Here is a 17,436-nt window from a genome sequence, read left to right as displayed (position 1 = left end):
CAAAAGCTTGACCTAATAATCTACTAATCCTTTTGACATACAACGAATTTAATTTTTTGCCTGGGTAATGGGTGGTGAAAGTCCCATCCGCGGCGATACTTGGTGATAGGTCGGTAAAATCCCATCACGACGCTCGTAGCTGGCAGGATGCTTGGGGTTGCGGCAGGAGCGAGTGGAGATATAGTAGGATTGGCGTCGGCAGGACCAGGAGCAGGAGCAGCGAGAACAACGCTGGAGGCGAGAGCGGCAATAATGGCGGTAAAGAACTTCATTATTTAAGGGATTGGATCAATGGCGTGTGTTTGGGAGGAAAAGGTAGGCGGAAGGCGAATGTGTTTGATACTGTTTTGTGAGTTGGATTTTGTCGGCAAAAGTGTTCTTCTTATACACGTGTTTTTTCTGGTGGCAGTCGTGTATGCAATTGTTGGCTCTACACTGGTATGTAAAATGCAATTTTAAGCATTGCAAATACACACATTTCATTATAGATATTTAAATAGCATGTATGTAGATGAGTTCGTGGTGTGTGGTGTGTGTGTGTAGTGTGTGGTACACAGTTTGTAGTTTGTATAAACGCATGCTGTTTCACATTCTCAAACATTCTGATAAAGACGCTTTTAAAAATTTCTTTTCAAAAATACTTGGTGTCACAAAATGCACAGAGCTAATTTATTTATCTGGATAAGCCGGCAAATTCACGAATGAAATATTTTGTTTGCCCGCAGAAAGGGGATGATCGTGAATCTCTTTGTGCGAGTATGTTCCCAATTAAATATGTGCTAAATGCAAGTTCTCGCGGTTATCCTGAAATTTGCTTCACATCAATGATCGTGTATTTTTAAAAAAAAAGTTTAGTTCGAACATATAACATATAACATAGCACTTGCCATTCGTCTTTTTGGCCCAATATCTTGCTCCATTTTCCAAATAAAGACTTTGCGCGCAATACGGGATATCTGCTTATAAACCATGCAAATTGTGAGTAAAGGGCAGCCTGGCTTTAGCAAATTTACATACAGACACTTTGAATGCCAATCCCGAACCGCACAATTCTCGATTCACGCATATCAATCGTTGCAAATATTTGGTCTTTAATTAACTCCTTTGAAAAAGATAAGTACATGCTACTCTGCGAGTCTCTTATATACCAAATAATTAAATTAGAAATATAAGCTGAAATCAAATATCAAACACCATATGCTCAGCAATACGGCGTAAAGTTAAACCACTGCATTTCGGCTGTGAATGGGCCCTGCGACCAGTCAACAGTGCCAGCCCAGCCGCTGGTTTGTGTGCCGTCCCAAATCCCCATCCGAGCACGATTGGCATACGTCGGGAACTCTTGTGTTTTTTTATTCAAGGTGCGCAAAAGCTGGCCGTTGAGATACCATTTGACGCTGTCTTTGTTCAGCTCGATGGCATAGTTTTGGAATGTCGTGCTCAAATCACCGTTACCCTGCTGGTCAATGCCAAAAACCTCTGGAAGAACGTCTACGCGATGTGCCTGCACATAGTACATAGTCTGGACATGCGTGACATCTTTGCCCACCCACTCAAAGTCAATCTCGTCAGAAGGCGGTGGTCCCATCAGTATCATGGCCGTCACCACACCACTTCCAGGGCCAATGCGAACACGGCCCTCAATTTTGCCATAATGGAAGTCCCAAGGGTAAACCATTGTCATGCCGCACTCTTGGGTCAGTCTCCAGACCACAGAGTTGTCAGTTTGATAGGCGTTTTCTGGACACCATACTAAACTGAACTTACTCATGGCATCGCGCTGGGAAAAGTCGATAAAGTCGCTCTTGCATGTGTATACTGTGTCGCTGGGCTCCTGCGAATACGTACCGCTAGATAAAACAGCAGGCTGTGAATCAGTGTCGCCGGATGTGGTTTCTGAAGCAACCACAGCAGCGGTAGTGGTAGTGGTTGTCGAAGATTCCGGCGCCTTGGTGCTTGAGCTGGCAGGCTTAGAAGTTGTCGAGGCAGATGTTGATTCAGCTGCTGTAGTGGTGATCGCAGGTGCTTGGGTCTCCAGGTTGCTTCCCGTGTTACCATTGCCAATGCCGACCAGGTCAGCTATGTTGATAATTCCTCCGCCCGCGGGGATTATCATGTCCAGACCGTCGTCCTCTATGTCTCGTTCGTGGAGCCTGTCGACTACGAGCATCAGGCGGGCTTCCCTTGTCATACCAAATGCTTCTTTGGGCGTGTACGGCTCGCTATTCGTGTCTTGGCCAAAGAAAACCTCCCTCAAACACGTGCCGAGGCTCCCGTCGACGCCTGTGGTGGCGTATGCGGATATAAGCAGCGAAATAACAGCAAATGCCTTGCTCATTGAATGGCTAATGCAAAGTTTAACAAAGTAAATGTACGGGTACAAGAAAAACAAATTGTGCTAAACAAAGAGCAAAAAGAGTGGCTCTCTGGCGTTCAGGAAGTGTGGCAAGCTCCGCTCCACTATATCGTCAACAATCAACGTCGATGCACTTGGCGGCGCATCCTTCTATCATGCATGGTTTTTTACTTTTGATATTTCACGTGACCAGTCATTTTTTAATGGTTTTGGCAAAATCATCGATGATGATCAAGCAATCAAATCACACATATAATGTGCTTTCAAGATAAGCGTCAGAAAAACTGCCAGAGTGTGGTGCTCAATTCCGCGTGCGTGGAGAGAAAAAGAGAGGCGAATTTGCCAGCGACAAATGAAAATGCCTGCTGTGGGCTCGCAGCGAAGTAAGGTTTTGCAGTTGCTATCCATTCGCACTTTCTTTTTTTCTATTCATTTGCAAATTTGAATTTGAATTCTATAACCTTTTTATTTTTTCGTTCTTTACACAACAGGTAATCAATCGGGCACAGAAGGACAGTGGATTTGTTACTCATTCGGAGGGCTTATCGTGATTCGGTCACGCACTTTGCGAAAATGTGGGGAGCCTGAGCAGAGCGAGAAAACCTTGCTCTGCTACTCGAATTATATTGATAGCTCCGGACGCAATGGAAACAGCAGCAGCAATGCGATAGCAGTATAGCCGACCCTACAGACCTCATTCATTCGCTAAATCTCGCTCAAAACTAAAACACTATTTTTCTTGCCCAAATATGTACTTCTTTTTTGCTCAACTGTAGGTAGTTAGCGAAGAAAAAATATAACCATGTCTGCAGCGGGTCGCAAGTTCCTTACCACTATCAACTGGCCGGTTATCAACTCTGTGCTCTCAAAGCACACTGAGATTACCGCGTCCCTCGGTGCCTTCCGCAAGGGCTACGAGGAGGCCGAGCGCCAGCTTTCGCAGCTCAAGGAGTCCGACCGCTCAGTCGACTTTGAAAGCTACCGCCGCATCCTGAAGAACTCGGACATTATCGATAAGCTGGAGAAGATTGCCAACACCCAGAAGATCGTCAAGGTCGACCTGGCTGACCAGCTGAAGACCATCTCTGCGTTCGAGGCTAAGGCTGTCACTTCGGCCGAGCTCTACGTTAAGGAGACCGAGGCCAACCTGGCTGATCTCAGCGAGACCGTCAAGAACATTGACCAGGCTCGCCCCATCACTCAGCTCACTGTTGACGATGTTGTCAAGGCCAAGCCTGAGATCGTCCAGCGCACCGAGGATCTGGTCAAGCAGGGCAAGTTCACTGTCGATGGCTACGACGAGAGGTTCCCCAGCCTTGCTCTTCTCTAAATTATCTCGCCATCCCGCGCCCGGTAATCAGTATTTTTCCAACTTGTCCTTTATTGCTTCATATTCATCATGAAAATGACAACAGCCCTTCCTTTATTACCCGTCGCGAATTGATGCGACGACAGCAAATATAAATGTTTATTTTTAAAGTTCAAGTATAGTTGCAAAAGCTCGTATGGTTTGGCGCTGCGCACATACGCATATTGTAAGAGTTGTTTTATTGTTCACAAATGCTATTCGCAAAGCTACTCAGTGACCTTGCGCTTTTGCGAATGCTCATAGTGAGGTCGTTGACTTTGGGAGCTTCCTTTGCCTTGGTTTCGCTGTGCCTCGGCGCAACTGCAGCACCAGTGGTATCAACTGCAACAGATGCAATACCAAGTTGTGTATCGATGTATTCTGTGAAGCGCCGAGACGAAGCGAGCGCGCTATCAGACGAAGAAAAATCCATACCGCGGTCAAACAGCGCAACAAGAGCCCTGTCATAGTCGTCAAAGGAAGGCTTACCCTGTTCGGCAGTGCCATCAGTATCAGCAGAAGCGCAAGACAGGTGTGCTCTGAGAGGCAGGGTTGCAGAGAAATAGGCTGTGCGACGGCCGGACCCGCACTCCTCGCTGACAGAAAGCATTTCAAGCAGAGTGTGCACTGACCAGGCGCTGGAGTGAGGTTCCGAGAGCAAGCGGGTCATTGGGTCGTCTGGGAACTGCAAAACACAATCATGAGCGCGAGCGGTGTCGTCGTATGGAAGCCCCCATTTCCACTGCACAGTATGGGGCGCTTTGCTGTAAACACTCAATGCGGTGTCGGTGGGATCGCACTTTGCCATCATGCCCGTTGCCAGCTGCTCGATAGCTTTGTCTGCCTCAGACACTCGTATTCCGCTCTGGGCGCCCAGGAACCAAGGAGCCTCGCCTACGCTTGTTCCAGGAACAATGCAGTTTGCTATTGCAGTCAGGCTACTTGCGGTGCTATTGTCGCTTACCATCGCGTAGGCAAGGCCTGCCTGCAGTGTGCCCTGCCACCACTTGATCAGCGCCAAGTCGTCGAGAATGCGCTTGCCAGGATTACCCTGGGATTTTGCAAATAGGTACTCTGGCTGAGCGCGCGCAAACAAATGCACACTGACAGTGTCAATCCCAAGCGGCGCCCTGTATCTGCGCAGAGAGCGCATATAGCCGGCAATAAGCGCACTGACAAGTGGCATTCGGATGGAAAGCTCCCCCGAGGTGTCGACTTTCTCGATGCATACGTCGACAGCCACCGATGGGCTCGTATTCTGCCCGCTGCTGACTTGGACGGAAATAGAGGTGAACTCGTGAGCCTCGAGTCCGGCAACTAAGCATTCACCTTGCGAGACAAAGATCAGAGTTCGCCGCGACATTGTCGATGATGAATGAAAGTGGCTAAAGCGCCGCTGTGGGGTTAGCGAGTCGACCTGGTGATCAGCAGTGGTGATCACGCGCACTGATAATTTGTTCCCGGCTGGCAAATTACGCAGGGATTCAGCAATGTCGCTAACAATAGTTGTGTTTTGCGCCTTTGCCGCCATTGATGCTGATATTGCCGAAGCTATCTGTGGCGCCATGTGTTGTATTTATTTATTTATTTAATAGAGCAAATTATATACGAGAAAATGAAATGAAAATGAAAAATGATTTATGGAAAGACGAGAATATAATACGTGAGGCTATTTTACGGCTGGTCAATATCACAGTGCGCATTTTTTAAATGCGAGCGATAAGGGTTTTGGGATGGTCACTCAATTTGTTTGGCCGAGACTGGGGCTGAGCCTGAGCATTGTTTTGACGAGAAAAATGGCCGGATGTTTATTTGTTGTTATTGTTATTGTTATTGTTGCTGGTGCGGTCAGCGGACGTATATACCTGAAATCGCACACGGCAATTTTGATAGCACCAGTTCAATTGCAACCATCGGCTTAAATTGCTTGATTGCATGCCCTTATCTGACAGACTGAATACATGTGTGCCTACATAAAATAGGTGCATTTATTGCATAACCTTAATGATTGTATTGTTGTTTTTGGGCATACCATGCACACAAGTCATGATAGCTGCATTCCTCAGTCTTGCAATTGCGCATAGACATCTGCACATGTGGAGTAAAAAAGCCAAGTGGTGTGAGCTAAGAAAAGGAAGCCATAAATGATACAAGGTATGTGCGTGCATGCATATATTTAAAATTTTATGCGAGCTTGTCCGACCTTTGTTATTGGTATTGGTATTGTATTTTAAAGATAAGCCCTACATATTACAAAATGTTAATTGGCAATCTGAGTAATCAGAAAACAATAAGCCCCTGTATGCTACTTTACTAAAATAAAATATTAATTAAACTATTTGAGTGCAATTTGGATATACTGCTGCGACTGCTGTATATGCCCACAATCATTGGAAAAATTGCAAAATGAAAACAACAACAAAGATGATAATAACAGCAGACAAAACCAATTGTTCGACAAGCCTTTGCTCAAGGTTGCAACTCCATGCAGGTAAACGTTTTTGTGCCAATATTGAAAAGTCATAAACAAACGGCTGGCAATTAATGATACTGTGGCTGACAGCCACCGGGTCATTCGTCTTATTGTTAATTTTACAGCTATAATCAAAATTAAGAATGCCTGCTGTAGCAGTTGTATGGAAACTGACGGCGCCTTCTGTTGTGTGTTGTAACAAAAAAGTATTGGTTGTGCTAGTTTCTGGGTTGGTGGCAAATAGAAGTACATTAAAAGCATATACTCAAGAACAATTAGTTAAAACAATTGCCTGTGGAAAACAGCCTCCCCTAAAAACGCGTTCAAAGACTACAAGCCAAGCATGGACGTTGGTGCGCGGTTTGTTTTTCTTCAAAACAATAAACAGCAGAACAATACACATGAAACGACCATCGCGCGGTCAACGAAAAAACAACAATGAAATGCAAACTTTTATAAACTGTGCCAAATCAGAATTCAAGCCGTTTGAATTGTTTTTGGCGCATATTTGTTTTTATAAAAAATAGGATTCTTAGCCTGCCACACCCATTTTTTCGTTTATAGTTTTTTAGATTTGTTCATATTTTGTTTATGACAATTTTAAACCCACTAAACGGCCTTTGTGTGTCACAGTTGTTGCACTTAACCTATACTTTAATCCATCGGGGGGCTTCACCTCCCATTGTATTAGTAGTCAACAACTATACCGCAATGTTTATTTTATTTTGTATATAATGATCGATGTAATGATAGCAGACCAAAAAAGCAATAAACAACTGCACCTTCCACTACCGCCACAGCAAACAATTGTTTATAAAAATACATTTTCTATAAGCTGAACACATAATAAGACGTGGATTCCAAAGAAGACACAATGGATTGAGGCGGACATGTCAATGTCTGGCTGGAATGGCGTGTAATCAATTATTTTTTGTTGTGTTCCCTATACCTGTCCACGGCCAATATCTCCAGCTGGCCATTTCAGTGGGACTACAACAAAGTGCAATACTTAAGCATCATGCGTGCGTTGCAGCCAGCAGGCATAGCGAGCAAATGATTCAAAATTGCTTTGTAGCGCTCGGCCTATTAAGTCAAAATAAAAACACTCGGAGTTGGAGTTGAATTTAGCAAGACTGGATGCTAGAAACATGCGCATGGTCATTTAAAAACAAGAAAAAGCCGGTATAAAGCCCAATTTACATGGCAGAGATCCTCAATCCATTTATTGCGTCTTTTTCAATAAGAAAAGTGCATGCACAAAGGGGGGGTGGTTCTAAGTCTCGGTCTGCCACCCACCCCCCGGAGGTCATGCCCACTCGCTTAGCCCCCCGCTCCCCCTCCTTTCTCTTCCTTTGGCGTTATTTTTCCGAGTCGACGCTCCCTTTTAAACAAGCCTGCATCACCCATCAGTTTTCAAAATCGCCAACCGATTGCACTTTTTTATTTAATCCGTTCACCGTGCTTGTTTCTACACCTCATCTCAAACAAAACCCCCCATTTTCCTCTCTCATAGCCTCAAGACTGTATCATAGATACACTACTATTCCAGCACTTTTAATATTGCACAAACACATTTAGAACTACACTACACTCGACACTGGCATATATATTCATATACCCTCACATATTGATTTTAGCACTTGGTAAACGCAGCAACGCCTTTTCCACTTTAAAACCCATTTTCTCGCCTATTCACTTCTTATTCACCTTTCGACAACTCCTCTTCCTTTTTCTCCCACGTCCATTTCTCTGCCCTATTACCCTCTTCCCATCATTGTCATCTTTTTTAGCCAACTATCGCTGTTATATTCCTAAGCACGCACTATCACCACAAGTCTACTTGACCAGCGCTAAAATAACAGAATCAGCCAGCAACCCCGACTTTCATGAACTCGGTCGACCAAGGTACGTGAAAAATAAATATAAACACATATTTACTATGTTTGAAATTAGCTATTGTTCCACTGCCTCCTTTTATACACCATTCAACTCCACTCATTAATTTCCGGGGCCCGAGCGTGGCTGCCAGTCAGTATCCTCTCCTTTCCTCTCCTCTCCTCTCCTTTCCATCCTATTTGTTTTTGTCAAATTGCCAAAGAAAGATTAGGAAATTAGTTTGATTGCCTATTGTCAATTAGATGCCTATCGGTCTTTCCAATTAAGGAAATGTAATAATTGCATGATTGCCATTACGATACTTTGAAGCCCAATATCAGCTTTTCCTTACAAAAAACCCCGTCCTTTTTTCCATCAAAATGTTTTTTGCGTCGCTGTGACATCCTTACTCTTGTTTTTCCCACTGTTCAATTGGCCTAAAGAGATTTGCGGCGATTGTATTTAGACGTTGAAAAAAAGACCAAAATCACACCGCGTTGACCTTTTTTACAACTCGTGGTCCAACACATCTTTGTTTACTTCCTGTTTCAAAAAAGAACATACGACCAATTTTTTTTACGCACTGTCGCTCAATAGTTTTTATTTATTTATTTGTTTGTCTTTTTATTTCTGCTATTTCAGCCCGAAGAGCCTGGCCACCCACTCACACGCGAGTAGCCATTATCTGTTCTGAACAAAAGGAGCCATTGTTTCGATCTGCACTATTATTATTTTCATTACAAAAAATCATAAAGCGCCATGCATGGCTTGCTCCAAACAAGGCCCAATTTGTACTATCCATGATCCAGCCCGATGCTGTTCACTTGGCAATAGCGATGCCATCAATTTGCAAAAAATATAAATTTTAATATGCAACGGCGTGTTGTTGACTCTTGAACCCGCACACTTCTTGACCATCATATTCCAATAAGTGCGACACTCTCACACCACCATTGGTTCACCATTGGCATGGCAAATTCAGTCGGTTTTTTCTGTAAGCAGTGACCCAGCTTTTGTATGTCTCATTGATGCTGGGTTTGCCACATCCCAATTCAACTGCGCTTTGTTCTTGTTTCAATTAGATGAAAAAATTATTTGCCACAAATCACAAAAAAATATAATAATGAATCAACATAATGTGTGAGAACTATTATCGCTGTCATTTATTCCTATTGTTCTTGTCCATATACTTTATCTTTTTCAACCTTGCCTTTGTTGTCCCTTGTTTGTCTTCTTTTTTTGCTGTCAAAGATGTTTTTTCACTTTTGACGAACAACCAGGAGTGCGAAGGCAGAAGCGATACTCGTTTCTTTTTTAAAAAGGCAATCGTTTCCATGTGCGCGTATTACCGAATTACTTTTTTCTTTACTATATTTATTTATGTTCTTGCATCTTTGCTAACCTTTTTTGTTTCTTATTACCGGTATTTTTAACTCTAGTGTATTTCAACAAATCCAGTCAGCCAAAGACTTAATCATGCGAGGTGACCAAGGTGCTTCAATCTACCAGATAGAGGAGGCTAGCCGAGCCATCGCTACTCTGTGCCATAGCATTTCCAGCAACAACTCTGAGGTAAATATGGCCCATTTCCCTTTAAAAGGATTACCTTTCTTGTTCCCACCAACACGTTTTATTCCACATGTCCCTTTTGTTTGCTTTTTGTTCTCATGTGGGATGGCGCAGTGCATACTGCAGCCTACTGCCATAAAGACCCAGCGCTCCTTTGCTTTAGTTTTTTGTTACGCACTTAACTGCCATTATGCCCATCATTTCCTCGATCATCCGGCCTCTGCATTAGGAGAGGAGGGGATGGGGAGGGGTGCTGCAGCGGGTGGCACTACAAAACAATATGAGGTTGACCCCCCCTTACATGATAAGCGACATTAAAACTTTAGACTAATAATTGCATGTCAGATGATATGTCAAGCAGCTGGTCAATAGCAAATGGGCAATGCCCTTGCTTTTTTTATTGGGTCGCCTGAGCATCAGCTCCTTCCCCATTTTCTGTTGTTACCTGTGACTAAATTAAAAATTCAGATTGGCACGGCACGGCACACGCCCTAGCCCAGCTGTTCTGTGCTGTGCTGTGCCACGCCGTCCTTTATTTTTCATCCCGTTCTGCTGCCTAGTCATATTGGTTGTTGTTTGCTGTTTGTTGCTTATTTTTGCCAAACGCTTATTCGTTCTTAACGGGGGAAGCAGTAGCAATTTGAAGCAACATATACGGACACATTTGCACTCAACTTGGGGCACCGAGGCCAATTCTGGTTGGCTGGCTGAGCCGGTTGGGTAATATTAAAAAACAAACCCAAGCGCTGCCGCCAAAGCTTTCTCCCTCTTTCCGCAATTATTCCTCGTCTACTCAATTGTATTTTTGCCAGTTTGGGGGGGGGGGGGGGTAATGGAGAAGGGGGTAGCGGGGGTGGGTTTTTTGCAGGCAAGCGAGCGGACAGTGAAAATAAAATGACACAACCAATTGCATTGCTCCTTGTCAATATTTGTTTATTTTTTGCTGCAATTGCTTGGCCAGCCCAGCATTTTTTTGGACTATTTTCTTATGTGGTATTTGTGTGCCTGCGTATCAATTTTCCGTCCCTTCTTTTTCTATTATTATTGCTGCACCCTTGTAAGCTCACGCATTTCCTTTTTTAGCTCTAAAATTATTATCACGATTATAAGACGGGGATGGTTGGTTCGTCGCTAAATAAAAACATCATCCTTAACCAAAACCAACTTTGTTTTAGTTCTCCCTTTTTTCTCTTTATTTTCATAAACTCACTTTTATTTTAATGTCCCCATTTCGCCTATTTTATTCCCAGTAACAAGTCTAAAAGCCAATTACTTATATTTTCTTTGCATCTTGATCCCACCTTTTTATTTTTGACATTTTGAATTTTTACACTCGTTAGGAATCGATGAGCACAGAGCAACAGACCAAGCGGCGACGCACTGACTCGAGGGTAAGACAACAAGCAATGCATCTTTATTTTTTGGGTTGCAGTTAATGGTTTTTTGGTTCGTGTGTCCGTGTGAGGAGGGTGTATTCAAGCCTTTATGAAAAAATCATAACAGTTTAAAATTGCAGGTTTTATTTTTTAGAGTATTAATTTCCCTGTTAAACACTCCCCCCAATGCCTCACTCCCCTCATCGTCGTTATGCACGCACATACCGTTGTCATTTTAATTATATTATTTTTTATTTAGCTAACATTTTTTGCCCGATGGATGATTTATGTCTACTCATTTTCGCTTTTCAATTTTTTATAGGCCACTGATGTGGAGTCGCAGGCGACAGAGACGCCGAGCTCCAAGCCCAGCCCGACGTCCGCACGCCGCACGCCGTCGGGAGCGCAATCGCTTCCATCGATTCGCTCACCGGCGACACCAGCGCTGCAGCAAACGCAGCAATTGCAGCCAGTGTACTATCAGGACACCATTGATACCAATTCGATTCAGCAGTACCAGTACCAGTCTCAGCACCACACGCCGCAATCGCATTTTTCGGGCAATTCGCAGGCCAGCAGCAGCACTCCTGTTCCGTCAGTGTCTAGCGTGGGACACCCGCAGTCGCGTTATTTCAGCGCCACTCATCAGCAACAGCCGGGCTCACACCAGCTTGCAATGGTTGGTGCGCATGCTTCTTCTTCGGCTCCTGGTGCTGTGCCGACTCCTATGCCTTCGGTACATACTACTCTTAACCCCGCGCGCAGCGCAATGCCCCAGCAGCACCAGCAGTTTTTGGCTGCGTCGCATAGCATTCCGGCAACTTTGTATAGCCAAACGCATGCTGTCGGCAACCACGACTACAATATGTGGTTTTACTCGCAGCCAGCAGCAGCAACAGCAACATATATCGGCGGCGGCGGCAGATCGCTCTGCTGCGGTGGCTGCCGCTGTTGGCAGTATGGCGGGGAGCACGAGCGTCAGCCCCGTTTCTCAGCATGCCCTTGCGCCTGCTGACCAGCAGTATCCAATGCAAGGACAGTTTGACAATCAGATGCGGTATATGACTGTCCCCGGCCATCCTTCGGGTATGCCCAAGCCTATTAACTCAGCGACGGTGCCGCTCGACCGGTCGGGTCGTTCTAACGCAAGCGTTTCTCAGCAACAGCAGTTTCAGAACCAGCCAGCAGCAGCAATTGCACCATCAGCAACAGCAGAACCATGGAGGATTTCGGCCATGCAGCAATACCATCACCCTTACCAGCAGGCCCAGGTCAACCCGCACTACGCCAACTACTACCATGCTCAGGTTCAGCAACAGCAACAGCAGCAACAGCAGCACAACATCCACCAGTCAGTACACGCACACATGGTGCAGCAGCAGATGTCGTCGCCCTTCCCAACCCAGGGCTCGGCAGTGGCCGCCACAGCGGGTATGGGCGACAACAGCTCAGGCCATGTGCCAATGGGAGCCTCATCAAGCAACAGTGTCCTGCACACTGGCTCTTACGGCACAGTGAACAGCACACCGGATCAGGTATCGGCGGCCCAGGTGGCGGCTGCCGTGGCGGCAGTGACAGCGTCAGTTCACACGCACCCGATGCCCGGCGTCAGCATGGTTGTTGGGGGCAGCAGCAACGGGCCCGTTGTCAGCAGCGGCGGCAATGCCAGCGGTTGTGGTGTCATTGGCATCGGCAGTACAGGTAGACTGGGCATGGGACTCACCGAGGTGATCAGTCTGGCATGCCCGCGTTCAAGTTCACCATGAACATGCAGTCGAATGGCGAGACTGGTCTTCCCGAGTATTTCGAAGTAAGTTGTTATCCAATGTTTTCTCATGCGATGTCTGCATGCCCACGTTTTCTTTTGGAGCAAAAGACATGTTATTCACTCGCGTACCTGACTGCTTTTTATTTTTACTCTGCCACTCGACTATGCACTAATTGCCATGTATGCAAACAATTTATTGCTTGCATATTTTTCATTTTCTTGCCTTTCTTTCTGCTTGCATTAGAACTACACGCAAAACTATATGCCGAGCGCACCTTCAGTCATGGAGCCCAGCCCCTCGTCGCCAACTGAGCAGACTCTTGACTCGGATTTAATAATTAGGCTGGACGACCTTTTCATGAAGTACCTCGAGCAGATTTGCTCAAATAGTAAGTAATTGAAAAACTGCAGCACAATGCTGTTTTTGTGGGCGCGCCACTCTCCCTACACTTCAATATTTTGAATTGTCTGTTTTTGAATCAATACGCCATTGGCGTTCTTATTGTCTTGCTCGTTCGATTGTGCGCGTTTCGACATTCAATCAACAATGCGGCACGCTTTTTTTGTTGAGTGGTGTTCATTAGGTTCCTTTATTTTAATCTGGTTTTCTGCCTACTATTTTTCATGCAGCCTTTTTTTCTTGTGCAGTTTTTTTCTGGTATCACACGCGGCAAGCAGATAATGTGAGAACCACATGCCATGTTCATTTCGCATTGGTGCATTCGGACTAACTATAATTGTACTTACTGATGATTGTAGATATTACGGTCGATTCCGAAGGCGAATCAATGTAAGTAGTACGCCATTTGGCTTGCTTTATTTGTTTTGCCTTTGTCGCAACCCATTGCAACTAGCAGCTTGGAACTTGCTTGCACTGTGCATGGTCACATTTTAGCACTTTCCTTTCTCAATCATGTGTGCCTATGGATACTGCCATTTTTTACATTCACCTCTTCCCCAACTTATTTTTTATTTTTTTCTACTTGTTCCCAGCATGTTTGTCCAACCCAATCGGTTGGCCGATGTTTTATTCTCTTCCCATTTTCGTTGAACCGTTGGTCTGGTCAACGGTCTGCATGGGAAATTGTATTTCTGATCATTTGTATTTTTTCACTCCTATTTTTCCAGCTGAAATCCTTTTTTATTTGCAAATCCTTCTCCCGATTGCCTTGGTTCCGTGAACACATTGTATTAGGAAGCAGTTTGCTTCTTTTTTATTTTGTTTTCTTGTGCCAATTTTTTTTCGAATTCAAACCCTCTCGTTATTGTTGTTTCTTTTCTTTGAAATGGCAAGCTTGTGCGAATAACAACATGCACGATAAAGGTCCAACATTTTTGTCGGCATTCTTTTATGGCATAACAAAAATGGTATATTGAAGGATGTACCATTTGTTTATATTATATTGCGATCCAACATATGTTTGTTTACAAGGTTTTCTTGGCTGGATAATCTTTATTTTATGTTTTAATGTACCTACAACTCGACCATTTGGAATATTTTTGCCGGGTGGGGTCTTGGCGCGGCAAAAAAAGCGGTTTTATTAACCCATTTTTTATACTCAACTTTTTATTATGCGCCAAACACAAACATTGCGTATACCATCCAATATCCTATTTCCAATTTTCCGAACCTAAACACACCCAAAAAAAGTATTCTACTGTGCCAAATTTGACAATACAATACAATATTTTATTTTATTTTATCTGTGCGCGGCATTGCGGCCCAATATTTTTTACATGTTTTTTATAAAGGCTTGACAATCCTTTGATCATTCCACCTCGCATTGCAAGACCTTTTTTATAAGAGACAAGCAAACGTGTAAATCTCGTTACACTTTCCTGAACATTCTCCCTTTGTTTATTTTTTGCTTTCTAATTCATTCTCCGACTGTTTCCGCGTAAAGATAAACATTCCTTTTTATAACCACGTTTCTGTCACTGCACTTTTTTTATGTTTTTACTGTGCGTATTTACCTGCCTTTCCTTTTTCCTTTCTCAATTCAGAAATGGTCTGTCATTTAAAAATTTTTAAAATGGGTGCACTCGTTTGTTTTCTGTAGAAAGCGTGCTAAAAATAAGCAAAACACTTTTTTATTTGCGAGATGCATATGTTAATTCCCCAATGCATAAAACAAACATGCTATGTGCGAGCTCATTCCTGTTTTATTTTATTTTGCTTTATAATATCGCATCTATCCTCTTTATAATCCATATGTCCTTGCTTCTTACACAAATGATACAAAGCGCTGAATTTTTCTAAATGTCCCGCTATCCGGTTAATTCAAGTTGCATTTTGCCAACTAAACTTGTTTTTTTCATTATTTATTTTTTTTTGTAGCCACCAGACGCAGATGGCCAAAAAGCTCGAAAAGCTCGAGCAGTGCACCGAGTTCCGCACATTCCGGTTCCGCATACAGGCGTTTTCCAACGGATACCGCGAGTTCATCGAGCGCGAGGCTGGCATGACCGAGCAGGTGGTCAGCAAGCAGCAGCTGCGCAACTACTTGCACCAGCAGAGGTATATTTCGCGGTACAATGAGGACGGAAAGAAGGCCAAGAGCAAGGGCCATCATGTGTGGAATGTCGAGGCGAAGAAGATGTCGCGCAACACGTGGTGGTTCAAGGAGTTCCTGCGGCGCATTGCCTCGGGCCCGCCAAAGGCTGTGATTGGCGTGCCATATGAGTGGGCCCGACTATTTGGGATCCGCAGGTTAAGTCGCCCAAGGTGTACTTTAACTCGGAATGGCTGCCTGCGTGGCTCCATGGGATAATAACTCGCTGCGCGGGCTGCCCCCAGCTGACGCGACCGACTGCGGCATTGTGGTGATTGCCAGCTACTACCAGGGCAAAGAAGGTATGTATTTTGAAAAAAGTGATTTGTGATTTGTGAGCATGTACAACACATGCTTTATTATCTGTTCTTAATATTGGCTGATTGTGGTAAACTATTTTTTTTGCTAACACCATTGTTTTATCTTTATCTTTCCGCTGTTTTGTGTAGTCCATCATCTCAAGACCAACTTTACAATCCACGTTGTGCCACACACGCCGACAACCACCGTATACATGTCGTAAATCTGGCCTGTCAGCTTTTACACATTAAAAAAACTAAATATCACAAGTTGTTGCGAATTTTCTTTTTCTGTTCAATCATGTCCTTATTATTTTGCTCAACTGGCAAGAACTTTTTTGCCGTTATTTTCTGCATATGGCTTTTTTATTACACAATTCACTTGCATAACTTATTATTATTTTATATGAATTCTACTATTTAACTTTTTACTTACAACCTCCGTACTTTTTGTCATGTTTTTTTCAACTTACACTTTCACTCTTCCTTTTCAAATTTTTAATTTCAAATATATTTTCAAATTTTTCATATTGCATTTTCTTTCTTTTTGGGATATTAATTTTGTTTTATCATCAACCAAATGCCTCCCATTCATTATGTTGCGGAAGAAGAAAAAGCTAGTACTTGCGAGCTACTTGTAAATATCAGTGTTTCTAAAGCTCGAGTTGTCCTTGAGCGAGTCATTATGCGCCTTGTACTCCATAATGCACTCAACAGGAAGTCCCATGGTCATCTTCATTGTATCCCTGATATGCAAATTGGTCCTTGAATCAAATGCAGTCTTGTTCCACAGCGAGATAATATCCTCCGAGTTCCGAATCGACAACACAATACCGCAAATCTCACCACCAACCCCAAAGACATCCCCGACCACCGCCATAGCAAGTTTCTCCCAAAGTCTCGGAGAAAGCCCCTTTTTCAGCCTAATCATCCATTTGCCGCCATGCATATTCGTCGAGTCCTCCCATACGGGCCTGACGCCGGAGCGGAACATATGATAATCAGTGATAGTCGGTACCTTATCGGGGCGTTTAATATGGCTGTAAACAGCCCAGAATGACTCAACACTGGCGAATGTCGCAATCCTTATCATTGCCGCCTCGTAATCGTCAATTTTCTGTCCCGGCGGACGGTGCATAAACCAGAAAGTCCAGGCAAATTCCAGAGGGTGTTCGCCGGCTTGCATTCGTACACGGGGGGCTCTCTAGCTGGTTGCAGATCGTGTATTGCGGGCTCTTTGGGCGATACTTGGCTGGTTGATCCGCTGCGAGACATGGTGAGCAGACGGGAGGAGCTCCATGCACCTCGCTGTCTGCCTGGTGCAAGGTATGGGCCAGGGGAAGCATCCGATGTGCTTCCGCCCGCTGCTGCTGCTCCTGACTCGGTTTTGGTGCTGATGGCCGAAATTGTTGAATGGTTAGCGGCTTCTGGCGCTGTCTCTATGCTGGTAATGGGGAAGATGGTTGCTGCTGCCGTTGGTTTGTCTCGTTTAATGTAGTGGGGTATTTTGCTAAGCGGCTTTGTTGCTGATGGATAGTTAGCGTCGCGACTTATTTTAGTAGCAGAAGAGGCTTTACTGGGTACAGCGTACATATGAGATAAATATAATTTTTTAAAAAGTTGAATCCAATGACGATAATTTAGATTAAATTTTCTCCTGAATGCTGCAAATGCTTGGGGGCAGGTAAATTGTAATTGGACAGAGAGTAAGAGAAAAATAAAGGGCCGCAAAGAAATAAAAAAAGGCTTTCAAGTAGTGTATAATTGAAATGTAAAAGTATAAATTGTACAGAGAGAATAAGGAAAATTAAAGTGAAAAG

At 44.1% G+C, this 17,436-nt stretch overlaps 6 protein-coding genes across 6 annotated transcripts; 3 read left to right on the top strand and 3 right to left on the bottom strand.

The window, feature by feature from the left end:
• Window positions 1-1,077: 1,077 nt before the first annotated feature.
• Window positions 1,078-2,403, bottom strand: BX661DRAFT_188254 (concanavalin A-like lectin/glucanase domain-containing protein). The gene has a single exon (XM_051537391.1). It carries the CDS (start codon window positions 2,336-2,338, stop codon window positions 1,202-1,204), a length of 1,137 nt encoding a protein of 378 aa, XP_051389116.1. The 5' UTR covers window positions 2,339-2,403; the 3' UTR covers window positions 1,078-1,201.
• Window positions 2,404-3,158: 755 nt separating this feature from the next.
• Window positions 3,159-3,686, top strand: BX661DRAFT_173305 (uncharacterized protein; the record flags this gene model as incomplete). The annotated part of the gene is made up of 1 exon (XM_051533857.1): window positions 3,159-3,686. The coding sequence occupies one exon, from the start codon at window positions 3,159-3,161 to the stop codon at window positions 3,684-3,686; it is 528 nt and encodes a 175-aa protein (XP_051389115.1).
• Window positions 3,687-3,903: 217 nt separating this feature from the next.
• BX661DRAFT_200665 (histone acetylation protein-domain-containing protein) lies at window positions 3,904-5,271 on the bottom strand (the record flags this gene model as incomplete). The annotated part of the gene is made up of 1 exon (XM_051538437.1): window positions 3,904-5,271. One exon carries the CDS (start codon window positions 5,269-5,271, stop codon window positions 3,904-3,906), a length of 1,368 nt encoding a protein of 455 aa, XP_051389114.1.
• A 5,617-nt stretch (window positions 5,272-10,888) lies between these two features.
• BX661DRAFT_63244 (uncharacterized protein) lies at window positions 10,889-13,084 on the top strand. Its single transcript, XM_051539340.1, has 3 exons — window positions 10,889-11,012; window positions 11,320-12,807; window positions 13,010-13,084. Exon 2 carries the CDS (start codon window positions 11,327-11,329, stop codon window positions 12,761-12,763), a length of 1,437 nt encoding a protein of 478 aa, XP_051389113.1. The 5' UTR covers window positions 10,889-11,012; window positions 11,320-11,326; the 3' UTR covers window positions 12,764-12,807; window positions 13,010-13,084.
• A 2,032-nt stretch (window positions 13,085-15,116) lies between these two features.
• On the top strand, window positions 15,117-15,840 carry BX661DRAFT_200663 (uncharacterized protein; the record flags this gene model as incomplete). Its single annotated transcript, XM_051538436.1, has 3 exons — window positions 15,117-15,480; window positions 15,563-15,619; window positions 15,767-15,840. 3 exons carry the CDS (start codon window positions 15,117-15,119, stop codon window positions 15,838-15,840), a joined length of 495 nt encoding a protein of 164 aa, XP_051389112.1.
• A 407-nt stretch (window positions 15,841-16,247) lies between these two features.
• Window positions 16,248-16,802, bottom strand: BX661DRAFT_146345 (translation initiation factor eIF 4e-like domain-containing protein; the record flags this gene model as incomplete). Its single annotated transcript, XM_051533159.1, has 1 exon — window positions 16,248-16,802. One exon carries the CDS (start codon window positions 16,800-16,802, stop codon window positions 16,248-16,250), a length of 555 nt encoding a protein of 184 aa, XP_051389111.1.
• Window positions 16,803-17,436: the final 634 nt, after the last annotated feature.

The sequence above is a fragment of the Kickxella alabastrina genome (genome assembly GCF_025024165.1).
Source record: "Kickxella alabastrina strain RSA 675 chromosome Unknown BX661scaffold_29, whole genome shotgun sequence".
NCBI lineage: Eukaryota > Fungi > Kickxellomycota > Kickxellomycetes > Kickxellales > Kickxellaceae > Kickxella > Kickxella alabastrina.
Note: the sequence above shows the minus strand (reverse complement) of the source record. Positions and strands in the feature narration are given on the sequence as shown.

Bases quoted from the DNA above. Each gene is read 5' to 3' on its own strand.
- BX661DRAFT_63244 (XM_051539340.1), top strand. From the start codon at position 11,327: ATGTGGAGTCGCAGGCGACAGAGACGCCGAGCTCCAAGCCCAGCCCGA.
- BX661DRAFT_188254 (XM_051537391.1), bottom strand. From the start codon at position 2,338: ATGAGCAAGGCATTTGCTGTTATTTCGCTGCTTATATCCGCATACGCC.